General features: G+C 39.5%; 1 protein-coding gene across 1 annotated transcript; it reads right to left on the bottom strand.

Annotated features, from left to right (window-relative positions):
- Positions 1–232: 232 nt before the first annotated feature.
- Positions 233–6667, bottom strand: PSMB8 (proteasome 20S subunit beta 8). Its single transcript, XM_063433282.1, has 6 exons — positions 6301–6667; positions 5450–5594; positions 4174–4285; positions 3669–3798; positions 2301–2505; positions 233–515 (listed from the first exon to the last, which is right to left on the bottom strand). The coding sequence occupies exons 1-6, from the start codon at positions 6424–6426 to the stop codon at positions 424–426; spliced, it is 810 nt and encodes a 269-aa protein (XP_063289352.1). The 5' UTR covers positions 6427–6667; the 3' UTR covers positions 233–423.
- Between the last annotated feature and the right edge of the window lie 5542 nt (positions 6668–12209).

Here is a 12209-nt window from a genome sequence, read left to right on the forward strand (position 1 = left end):
CCTTTTTTTGGATCAACAGCAAAATCCATATATGAGGAAGGCTGAACTTGATGGACAACAAGTTTCTTTTTAGCTATGTAACTATGTAACTATATAAATCTATACACCAAAACTGCTTAATTAAGCTAAAGTTGTTTTGGTGACTATAGTGTCCCTTTAAATACTGTATTCTATATCAATTGTCTGGACTTTGACCACCTTTTCAGGATGTTCACAAATCACAGGACTCAGGTTTATTTAATGTTTATTTATTTCCAAATCCCTGATTTGGTATAAAATCTGAAAAAAAAAATATATAGTTTGCAGACTAATAGTCATAGACGTATCACATTATCTCTAGGACCAGAGGAGCTGTATGTTGCCTTGAAGGATCTCAGACAGGAAATGGGTCACGGGTCGGGTGGTAAGTAGTTCAGCAGAATGTCACTGGGTCTTCTGCTCAGCGTATTTGTGTAGTAATTCACTTACGTCATACTGCCCAACCTTAATCCACCCATCTTCCTTCATGTGATACACTGGGGAGGGAGAAGAACACATTAGATGTGACACATAATGTGTGGGGACAGACTGTCCTGGTGAAATCCAAAGAACAAGAAGGGACAATATGTAGGGGAGAGTAAAGGAAAGCACTGTATTGACTAATTCACAAACACATTATATGAATAAATATTATGCACACAGCATGTGTATGCGGAATATGGTTTTAAATAATTGGGAAATAGAGCAACACTGTTATTTTCTTTTCCTTTACAAAAAACAGAGGAGAGGAAGGTCTGTTGGGGTGTAATAAGGGCTTCTAACTCCTAATTTACTGAATGCTGTGAAATGTTTGCTTGGATTGTGGGTATTTATAGGATTGGCTTGTGAATCCTCCGAGCGGTGACTACATTTCTGCAGAGTTTAACTAAGAGTTGTCTATTTTGTATCATTCTTTTATAAACTCATGTTAACAGTGATACTTAGTTTGTCCTCTGACTGGTTCTGCTATCAAATACAAATACAATAGACTAGGATAGATCAGATTAGATTAAATCAGAATAGATTTGAGCAGATTACATTAGGTTGTGATGAATGATAGAGAGAAGTAGGCCATGACAACTAAATTTCACTTGAGAAAATCCGGGGATGAACTACGTATAATAAATAATAACACATTCCCTACTTACACTATAATCACGCAGTATTTAAAGGGACATTCGGGTTTTGATCTCATTAAAGGGACACTATAGTCACCAGAACAATTACAGCTTAATGTAGTTGTTCTGGTGAGTATAATCAGTCCCTGCAAGCATTTTCATTTTTAGAGAAAATGTAGTGTTTATATTGCCCCCTAGGGATACCTCCTGTGGCCAATCTTCAGATGGCCCCTGGAGGTGCTACCTGGGATAGTGCTGCACACCTAAATGGTGGTTTTAACACGATAGAGTCAGGAATACATATTTGTGTTCCTGACCCTATAGACGTCCTTTAATGTGCTGTCTTTTATGCCTTTTTAAATCTTTATAGTTTTTTGCACAAAAAGTAAATATGTTTTGCAGAATGCTGTACCAAAAGCCTTTCTACTTAGTCACGGCCCTTATATCAGAAAGGCTTCCTTATCAAATCTATGCACACAGTCTCAGTCTCAGCCGCTACAGAGAATGGGACGCGGGTGGAAGGGGAGTGAAGGGGGTGGGTCAGTGATGCGATCTTGACTATGCCTCACAGGGGGCAGATCTATCCGAAAATTGGATTGTGCTTCAGTGCTCTCTACAGGGTCCTATTGCCCAGAGTATAGCATGAGTGTGTCTAATGATGCACTCGCCCAGTGCTTGTTGGGGATAGTTCCCTGGTGTCTAGACAGCAGGACATAAGCCATAAATTGGAACTGTCCCGCTAAAATTGAAATGTTGGGAAGCCTGGCACCGTGTAAGCTGCTTTTAAACTAAAAAAAGGTAGTTGTATCCTTAGTATAAATATCTAGTTTCCCTGGGTGTCCTCTCCTTCTAATGCATTTTGTTTTATAGGTCAGATGCAGAGGCAGGCTTACAGTGGAGGCTTATGGTGCAACATGCTGCAAATTGTATAATCTGCATCTTCCCAAGGTACTGAGCACATAATCCCTCATATAAATACCATAATATAATTCAGAATTCATATATACTAACTTGGTGGTACATTAAATAAAAATTACATTGAGATTTTTCATGGGAGGTCAGGCAGTGTGCAGGGAAGGATGTGGCAGTGAGATTGAGGATAGCAACGTATATGGGACAAAACAGTATGTTATACAATACAACAAAGCAAGTGATGGTACATACTGTTAATTACGCCTCCGGAATAGGCATCACGGTGAGTTGCATAGCTGACAGCTCTACGGGCCAGTTCATAGGCCTCTTCGGAGGTCATGTCATACCTATGTCCACTATCAATCACCCCATATGCATAGGAATTTCCTGATCCTGTGGAGAAGATGTCACCTGACAACCTTGTAGCATTTTCATCCACGTAGTACAGTCCAGGACCCTATGAGAACACATATTGCAATATTATTTGGCCTCTATAAGTAACTGTGTATTGATAAAGGTTATTCTGTTTTCTACAGGACATTTCAGTCCAACTTGTATCTAATTCTGAAATTCTCCCAAGAAATGCTTTGTTCTCTACAAGAATCTATTAAAAAGCTGATAAATACATTTCCAGATGTTATTAGTATCACTATTATTTCTAAGAACACAATGTAGAATATATGTAGCAGTATTCCAATCAGAATTGAGAAGTATGCATAGCTGGTTTACCATAAGGTGACCTGTTGCATCACCTAGCACTCAGACGAGTTTGGCACAATCAAGACACTTATCCAGGCTTGGCCCCATTTGCCATATCTATACTAAAAATGAAGGGTACTCCAAACTAAGATCTGCAGAAGTTCTGCCATATGGCCAGAAATTCTCAGCATTGCCTTGTGGTGCTGCAAATTAATTTAATGTCTCAAACTGAGTTTTATGGAAACTTCTAAACTGGTGTCATCAAACGTTGGGCATGTGATATAAAATCCTGGGATAGCAACCCACAGATCAGAAATTCTCCATCAACTTAGATTGATTGATGTTACATTTGTGGAAATACAATGAAACTGCATATATACCATCCCCCTGTACTGTGCTGGCCTTTTTATTCTATATGCTTTGATAAAACTGTGTTAGAGCTAAACTTAAATATGTAACATATCATGGGTTTTTATTCATCAGTCAAATTGATTATATAAACATTGGGCTTCAGTCTTTGGACCACCCACCAATGGGAACCCAGAGATTGCATATTAAAGAACACTACAAGCATCATAAGCGCTTTGTAGTGGTTATGGTGCCAGGAATGCCGTGGTACCATTTTTTGTATGGTATGACTCCTTACCTGGGTTCCACTTACTCTGCAGCAGGAGGCTCTCCTCTCTGAGCTAAGCCTTGTAGTGCAGGCTTAGCTCACTATCTGAGAGTGGTCAGCTGATGCTCTCAGACAATGAGCTGGCCCTACACTGTAGGACTTCGCTAATGGAAAATACCAGCAGGAGCTTCCGGTTCCTCTAGAGGTTGCAGAGAGGTGGAAGCAGTTGAACTACTTAGATTGGGGGGGCTCCAGGACATTCATGGCAATACAGTAGTGGTTAATGTATTTGTACTGTTTCTCACCTTCTTATCCCAACCACAGATCATGCTGCCCATGGATAAACCTTGTCCCCTATACTGGAGCATCATGTTACCCAGGAGTTTCGATGCCGCCGACACAGATATCCGGGTGTTATTCCGTAGCTGATATAACCTATTAAAGAGACAGATAAATAAGCTTTTAAAGCTTGTCCAATAAATTCGTCCTCCGTGACCAAGGGAACTTCAATGCCAATTACATTTCTGAAGGTATTTATATTAGGGATACATAATACATTTAATTTAATATAATAATAAATTGATAATAGGGGTATTTGTATATAAGTACCTTCTACTTTTCATAAACGATAAGGCAAAAGTTAAAAAGACTTGGGGGAAAAAAACACAACACAGTATATATAAAAATGTCTATCACAAATTAAGTATAAGAACATACACAAAATTACTGTAAGCATTTATCTTAAATCCATAATTCTGGAAGATTGACGTGGTAGACAGCACAATAAATGTCCATTTACCAATACCTTACCTGCACTCCTTAGCCAAGAGGCGCTCCCAGTACTGGCAGTCTGCGGCACATCCAGACATGGTGCCCAGTAGGTAAGGATTGATCTCAATCACTTTATTAACCTTTAGTGTTGCTGTAAAGAAATTGCAGAATTGAATGCATGCATACAAAGTATTTATCACTACAGATTATTATTACTATTACTGAATACATTTTAAGCGGGGAACTTTGTACGTGGTGCTGACCTTGCTTTGGGACACTCACTGGTTCAAGTTTCTGTTAAAAGGAAGCTCTAACACACACTCTAAGCATGCATTTCTAATGTTAGTTATTTATTGTAACCTCAGTAACCTCAAATAAAGCCGAAATGCTTACTTTTTATTGCACGCTGCACCAGTCTCACAGCTGATGATCTCAGCCAATCCAATGCTTCTCTAGAGAGAAAAATTAAGGGCCTACAGTGCATGCACATTGATTGCTGTGTTGTGCCAATCTTCATCTTCCCATAGAGGTGCATCACATCAATGTATCCTCTTGGGGAGCATTCCAAATCTTTATGCGTAATATCAGGATGCCAAATATTAACTGGTTGTAGCAAATAGTAATAGGAAGCACCTCTAATGGCTGGCTGAGTGACAATCACTAGATGAGTTCTTATGGATCAATGTACACACTGCCTTTTTACAGAAAGGGCAGTATTTATAAAACAGGGACTGCATGGACAGAATGTTTGCACCAAAACCACAACATTAAGCTGTAGTGAATCTTATCAGTGCAGTGTACCTTTAAGAAAGGCACATAGTTCTATATTTTGTACATTTTGGAGCATTGTCTAAATGTTCTGTTTGGAAAGTGTGTCTGTGAACAGGATCTTATGTTTTTTAGCAATGTTGCCACTGGTGTGATTTTAGTAGCATAAGCATTCCGATAGTAAACAGGTTTACTCTATGAACATTTAAATGGCAGCAATTTATATCGGTTGGGAAATACAAGACATTGTGCAAATGAGTAAGATCTGTCCTTACAGAATTTAGTGGCTTGGTAATCATGATTTTTTTTTGCCAGGATAAGAAAATGACAAAATAAATATGAAGGAATCGTCCATGATAAATGTAGCTACCCAGACAAAGTTATTATCATTAGGTATGAATTGACAATGCCATTGCATTCATGCATTTTATTGTGCTTTAAATAGTATCTAATACTAATTACTAGTGTAAAGACACTCACCATCTCCATATTTTGAAATTAATTATCATTAACATACTCTGTATTATCATATAAGACCTATACTTACCAACATAACTTCCAGCTGATGCTCGTGAATCCACCGCTACGATGACTCCATGCTGGAATTTGAAGGCCATAGTGGTGGTTCCATGCCATGGCTCTATCTTCACACCATCTACCCCTTTTTCAAAGCGATGTAGGAATTCTGCTGGCTGTAGGAAAAACAAATACGGAAACTAGACTAAGAAACAGAAGGATGGAGGAAGAGGGACACTGACTTTCAGATTATCCAAACCTACTCACTAGCATTATTGTCTTTCTTTATTTTTATTTTGTTTTTGTAATTTTTACAAAATATGTGCAAATTGTGTACAGTTATAGCCAATAATCCAGCAATAAATAGCTCCAATAGTCATACAGAAGTGGTAATTACGCCAGAAGAAGAAACAAAGACCAAAAACATAAAACAGTTAATCAAACTTTATCAACGCATTATTTTTTGCTTGCGTTGTAAGGAGGAGTTGAAAGAATTTCATTTTTTGTCTATTTGTGTTTGTTGTATGAGACATGTGAAATAAAAAGTGCAATTGATAACTAACTAACATGGAGAAGTCACAGGCTTTCCGTGGTATACCACAGCTTCTGATCCAGATCACATCCTATATGTGTCTGTTAGTCCACCCATTGTACAGCGCTACGGAATTTGTTGGCGCTATATAAATAATAAAATAATAATAATAATATATTGTATTCTGTAAACAGTCCAATAAGTGGTGCACTGGCCTACAAACCTACGTGGGTTAACTACCTGAGGGCAACACAGAGTGTGTGTGTGTGTGTATGTATGTGTGTGTGTATATATAGCATAAAACATATGCATTCATAGTAAACCTTGTATCAATTAATGCATGTCTATACCTGCCATCCTGGGGGCACTGCCAGCTCAGTCTTCGATGGTTTGAAGTTGATTGTGGGTGAGATTTTTCCTCCATACAGTGGCAACTGCCAGTCCTGAGAAGGACCACAGATATTCAGAAGTGCCATGTTGGGAAGCACAGGTCTCAGAATATCCAATGTTTCACTTTCTCTCTGTATATTGTCTGTCTCTCCCACTCTCTCACCTCTCCCCCCTCACTTTCTGTGCTGCTTGTGTCCCTCGTCCAGGAGTGTCTCTTATTGTACTGCAGTGTCTTTCTTCTTCAGACTCCCCCCTTGTTCCTTTTCTCAGTTTTTGTCTGTCTCGTGCCCCCTCACAGTCTTTCTGTGTCTATTATGCACACCCTGTCCTAACAGAAACTGAAAGTAATGTCCTCACACAGTCTGTAAGCCTATTTCCTGCCAACTCCTCAGACAATACATGAGTGAAAAAGAGAACATATCGAACATAAAATGTGAATTAATTTTTTCTCAAACATAATCGATTTTAGTAACACGACATCACACTATGTACGGTAAAATCAATAGTAAACGATGAAACAGGTGAATGTTGACATTTTTATACGGGAGCAAACAAGTTGCTTTTAAAATAATGTAACAACTAAAACTAACAATAAACAGACACTGAGAAAATGAACCAGAATTGTGATTATGTGGGACCGACGCTTAGATCATGTACTCTAAAATTGCAATAATACAAGCAAGCATGAACCATGGACACAATTTACCTATAAAAATAACATGCGATAGAATCAGAATAAAATCAAACTATAACAAAATTATCAACTAAGGACTAAATACACCCCCTAAAGAGTAGCGGAGATAAATGATGGGAAATACAAGAGTAACCTCGCAAGGACCGAGGGTGGCTGGCAACATTTGGCCTGGAGGGTACAAGCAAATGAGAGGCCTGCTTTTGCTCATGAAATGTCCTGCACAGAGCGGTGGAGCAGTCTCAAAAACCTGCATGTACATGCGACATTGCCACTAATTGTTATGAATATCATGAATATCACCTCAATAGACATCATACATTCTCATCATCGTCAGACAGCCCATTCAACTACATATACCGCAGTCCACCGGGAAATATGTGGACAATCCCCACATCGAATCTATGTATGGGCTTACTAATTGGAAGGTTCTAGTTAAAGGAGCACTATAGGTCAACCATGTATTAGTGACCCTATAGGGTTAAAACCACCATCTAGCCACCCTTTCCCCCCTCATGCCTCCCTAAAAATAGTAAAATCTTACTTGTATTCAAGCCTAAAACTGTAACTCTGCATGCTGTTTGGCTCAGAAAAACAAGCTGTCTGCTGACATCAAAAGTGGTAGCCTGATCCAATCACAATGCTTCCCCATAGGATTGGCTGAGAGTGACAAAGAGGCAGATCAGGGGCAGAGCCAGTATGATTCAAACACAGCCCTGGCCAATCAGCATCTCCTCATAGAGATTAATTGAATCAATGAATCTCTATGAGGAAAGTTCAGTGTCTGCATGCAGAGGGAGGAGATACTAAATGTTTGCATACATTTTAGGCAGCCATGACCCAGGAAGGATCTCTAACAGCCATCTGAGGAGTGGCCAGTGAAGTTATCACTAGGCTGTAATGTTAACACTGCATTTTCTCTGAAAAGACAGTGCTTACAGCAAAAAGCCTGAAGGTAATGATTCTACTCACCAGAACAAATTCAATAAGCTGTAGTTGTTCTGGTGACTATAGTGTCCCATTAACAATATCTATTACCGGGTGGAAAAGGTTAATAACAACCAAAGACCAAAAACAGTACTGTAAGTCTTTGGTCTAAACATGTGGCCATTACAACACCGCTGTTAACAAAACAAACACAGAGAAATTGTCTGTCAAAGAAAACACAACTTGCACGTATTCTCACCATTTTCCCATGCTTAAAGATCTACCCCTCTTACTTCACCAAATCTCAGTGACATCTGTCAGGAGGACAGAAACAGTTCTTGAAGACAGGAAAAAGACTAAAGTGAAATGGTAGCTCCAATAAAGATGAAAAAGTTGGGCATCCATTCCACAGAATGATATCTCTAAAATATTTAGAATAATTGTGGGGTATACCCTTTATTAAGCCGCTTACGGACAAAACAAAAACAAAGTGTAATAATAGTGAAACACTCGTGAGAATACAGGTGAATTAAAAACTGGGTGGATGCAGAATGGATATTCTACATAAGTAGTGAGGGTGACAAAAGAGTATCTGAAATACAGTAAGCAAAAAGTACAATATATAGTACAGTCTATGTTCAGTCAGATGTCTTATACACCCTAACCCTACAAAAGTGGAGGGCTTTGTAGATATCCCGGCTTTAGACATGGACCCACAGCTCCTTTCTACAGACTCTAGTGCATTTTGGTAGATTTAAACAATTTGGAACAAATACAAGTTATCCATGTGTAATCATATAGTGTTCGTCCAGATTGATATTAGTCGTATAGAGTCTAGAATGAGCTAAAGGAGAGTGTGTACTATTGATAATGCCACTCTGTGTTTGAAACAGAATGGTGGTACGTAGGGAATTGCTCAGTTAGTAAGGACAGATATCAACACCTATTAATCTATATATATCTCATAGTGGATAGTGGATAAAATCATTTAATTTATCCAGATATCGCCTTACAGGGTTAAAGTGCCTTAGAGGCAGACTTTGTACTTATATAGTTAGTATTTAGAGGTAACGACATAGTAGTCTCAATAGATTATTGCAATAGATTAGTAAAAGTGCAATTTTTGTAGATGAGGCTAGACAACTGATTGCGCAGGGTATACCTGTAAATCAGTTCATAAATGTCCCAAAGATAGATGGAAAACGACACACATAAACAAAATATCTCCCAAGGAGATCAGCCACTATGGCAAATTGAATCAGATGAGAGTATGTTAGCCATCCAGTCAAGCTCCTATGTACACTTAATTACACTGCTGCTTCAAGGCAGCCTACCGCTGTGTAGTGCAGACAAATAGTCCAGCTGATTAGAGTGATATCCCACCCAGTCTGACTCGTAGATATATTAGAATAAGCTGCTGCTTCAAGGCAGCCTAACGTTGTATATTCCACACAGACTGTCTAGCTGACTAGAAAAGGTATTATATAAAATATGCTGCCTCCAAATAGTCTATCTCTACATATATGAACGTAGACTGTAAAGCTCCCTATTCCCTAGTAATACCAGGACTAGATACTATTGCTGCTACTAGAGAGATAGTCTCATGGTCTCTGATCGAAGCACAGTGTACCAGTCTATATAAGTAACAAATTCCCCACGTTATTAAAGATTAGCCAACTGCATCCCCCAGTATTAGAACGAAGTTCGGCAAACGCTCGACGCGCGTTTCGGCGTGATCACACGCCTTTGTCAAGAGCTCCTGGCACAGCTGAGGGGAGGTGAATATATACCGAGCGGAGTCCCGCCCATCTGTCCGTGCGTTCCAATCGGCACGGCTGAAGGTTAGCTGGGGGCGGGGCTAGACCTCGATACAGTCGCCCGTCATTCACAAGGCTCATTAGTTGGAGTATCACGTGACTCCTATGTGTCGGCTGCGTTAGTTGTCACCATGGTGACGTGAACAGCCTCATGGTGTGCGCGTGCAGCATAGAATAGCTGCACACAGACCTAGATTTAAAGGTCCAACATCTCATTCGGTTCCCACTATATATGCCCTGAGTGAGCGATATAGATGAACTGCCTTGAAATAGTTATTGGAAGCTTGCCAAAGGAGAGGATCCCCTTTCTTCATAGGGGAATCCAGACTGTAGAAGGGAACTATGATTACCACGATCTATAAAAAGTTAGATCGCTGTATTCATTCCCATTGGGATTCATCAGTTACCTTCCACGCAGGTAGTCATTATTTATAGTAGGGTGCTGCTAGGTTCAAATGAACCTTGAGGTAGCGCTCACCATTGATAGTATGCCATATGAATTTAGTTGAGTTTAAGATTCAAAAGAATCCAAAGTATATTATCATTACTTTACATATATTGACCAACATGGCAGATTAGTGACAATATTATATTGTATAGTTTGTCCATAAATGAACAAAGGTATATACATCTACTTATCTACATGTTCTAAGGTCATAACCTCAATAGATTGAACCTGTGCCAGGTATAGGATATATATAGCATTAAATTATTGTAAATAGATCAAAAAATTATTATAATTGTAAACTGACAATATATGCAGGCGACGGCATTTCTTGAGAAAGTAGTGCCATTCATTTATTTATTTGTGTAAACAGGAGTTTCGTATGTGCGTGTTTTACACGCGTATGTGTTTGCATGATCAAAAGGTATGGGTCACGGAATTGAAAATGGACCCTATAGTGATAGTTAGATGTAGGGGGAAAAAGAGAAGCCTTCATTTAGGCCTTTTGGACTAAGAGTCTTGAGTTTATATATCCACCTACACTCCTTTTGACGTAGAAGTTTGTCAAAGTCACCTCGTCTCTGATCCCGTTTAACCCATTCCAGTCCGCAGAACCTAATCTCACTAGAGACACCCTCATGAAAGTTTTTCAGATGTCTGGAGATTGGGGTTTCCATGCGGTTTTTTGGGGACCTTACGTGCTCTTTGATCCGTTCCTTGAACGGTCTGAAGGTTTTACCCACATATAGCATATTGCAGCTGCAGGTGAGAAGGTATACCAGACCAGCTGTGTTACAGTTAAAGAAGTGGGTAATCTCAAACATTTGTTGTCCATCACTGTCTTGGACTTTCTTTGAGTCACGGAGAATGTATTTGCATGCGACACATCTGCCGCACCCGAAAGAGCCACACGGGGGGTTGCTGCCCAGCCAGGTCGCTTTACTCTGTTTCATTGAGAAATGGCTCGGTACTAGCATATCGCGGAGGTTTTTACCTCTACGGGCTGTGATGGTCGCTTTAGAACTAAGGACGTCTTTAAGGTGGACATCCTTCAAGAGGATGGGCCAGAATTTCTCAATAGATTTCTTCACTGTATTCCATCCTGTGTCAAAGGTTCCAATCATACGGATAGACTTATTAGGCGGTGTTTGTTTCGGTTGATCCAAGATAAGATCATCTCTATTCATTTCGAGAGCTCGTCTATAGGCCTTTTTTAGACATTTATTCGGGTAGCCTTTTTCCCGAAATTGTTGTCTTAATAGGGCTGCTTTTCTCCGAAAAGACAGTGCTTACAGCAAAAAGCCTGAAGGTAATGATTCTACTCACCAGAACAAATTCAATAAGCTGTAGTTGTTCTGGTGACTATAGTGTCCCATTAACAATATCTATTACCGGGTGGAAAAGGTTAATAACAACCAAAGACCAAAAACAGTACTGTAAGTCTTTGGTTTAAACATGTGGCCATTACAACACCGCTGTTAACAAAACAAACACAGAGAAATTGTCTGTCAAAGAAAACACAACTTGCACGTATTCTCACCATTTTCCCATGCTTAAAGATCTACCCCTCTCTTACTTCACCAAATCTCAGTGACATCTGTCAGGAGGACAGAAACAGTTCTTGAAGACAGTTCAGATATAGATAGTGTAAGTAAGTTAAGATTCTGTGTGCCATTCATCTGTCTATCACGATCACATAATGCTGAACAGCCATAATAAATTAAATGAAAAGCAACCACCTTAATCTGCATATACTGTATATCAAAGACATCTCACTCACCAGTGGGGACTGCCATATGGGAATGACGGTGCCCTCTCCACTACAAGTCCCAACACAGAGCTTGGTAATCTGGCCTTCCTATAACACATTGCTTTGTGATGTTCTGAGAAGAGGCCAGTCCTCTTTGTATGCTTTGTATCTCCTATGAGCTGTATGCAAGGCCTGCATTGTGTGTGACTGTTGCACAAACAGAAGGATGTGGAAGACAT

This window comes from Pelobates fuscus, chromosome 9 (assembly GCF_036172605.1).
Source record: "Pelobates fuscus isolate aPelFus1 chromosome 9, aPelFus1.pri, whole genome shotgun sequence".
In the NCBI taxonomy this organism is placed as follows: Eukaryota; Metazoa; Chordata; class Amphibia; order Anura; family Pelobatidae; genus Pelobates; species Pelobates fuscus.

Coding starts and splice junctions, on each gene's coding strand:
- PSMB8 (XM_063433282.1), bottom strand. CDS start 6,426: ATGGCACTTCTGAATATCTGTGGTCCTTCTCAGGACTGGCAGTTGCCA. Junction 5,595..6,300: donor CAGTGCCCCCAGGATGGCAG/GTATAGACATGC, acceptor TTTTTCCTACAG/CCAGCAGAATTCCTACATCG. Junction 3,799..4,173: donor CTCTTGGCTAAGGAGTGCAG/GTAAGGTATTGG, acceptor TCTCTTTAATAG/GTTATATCAGCTACGGAATA.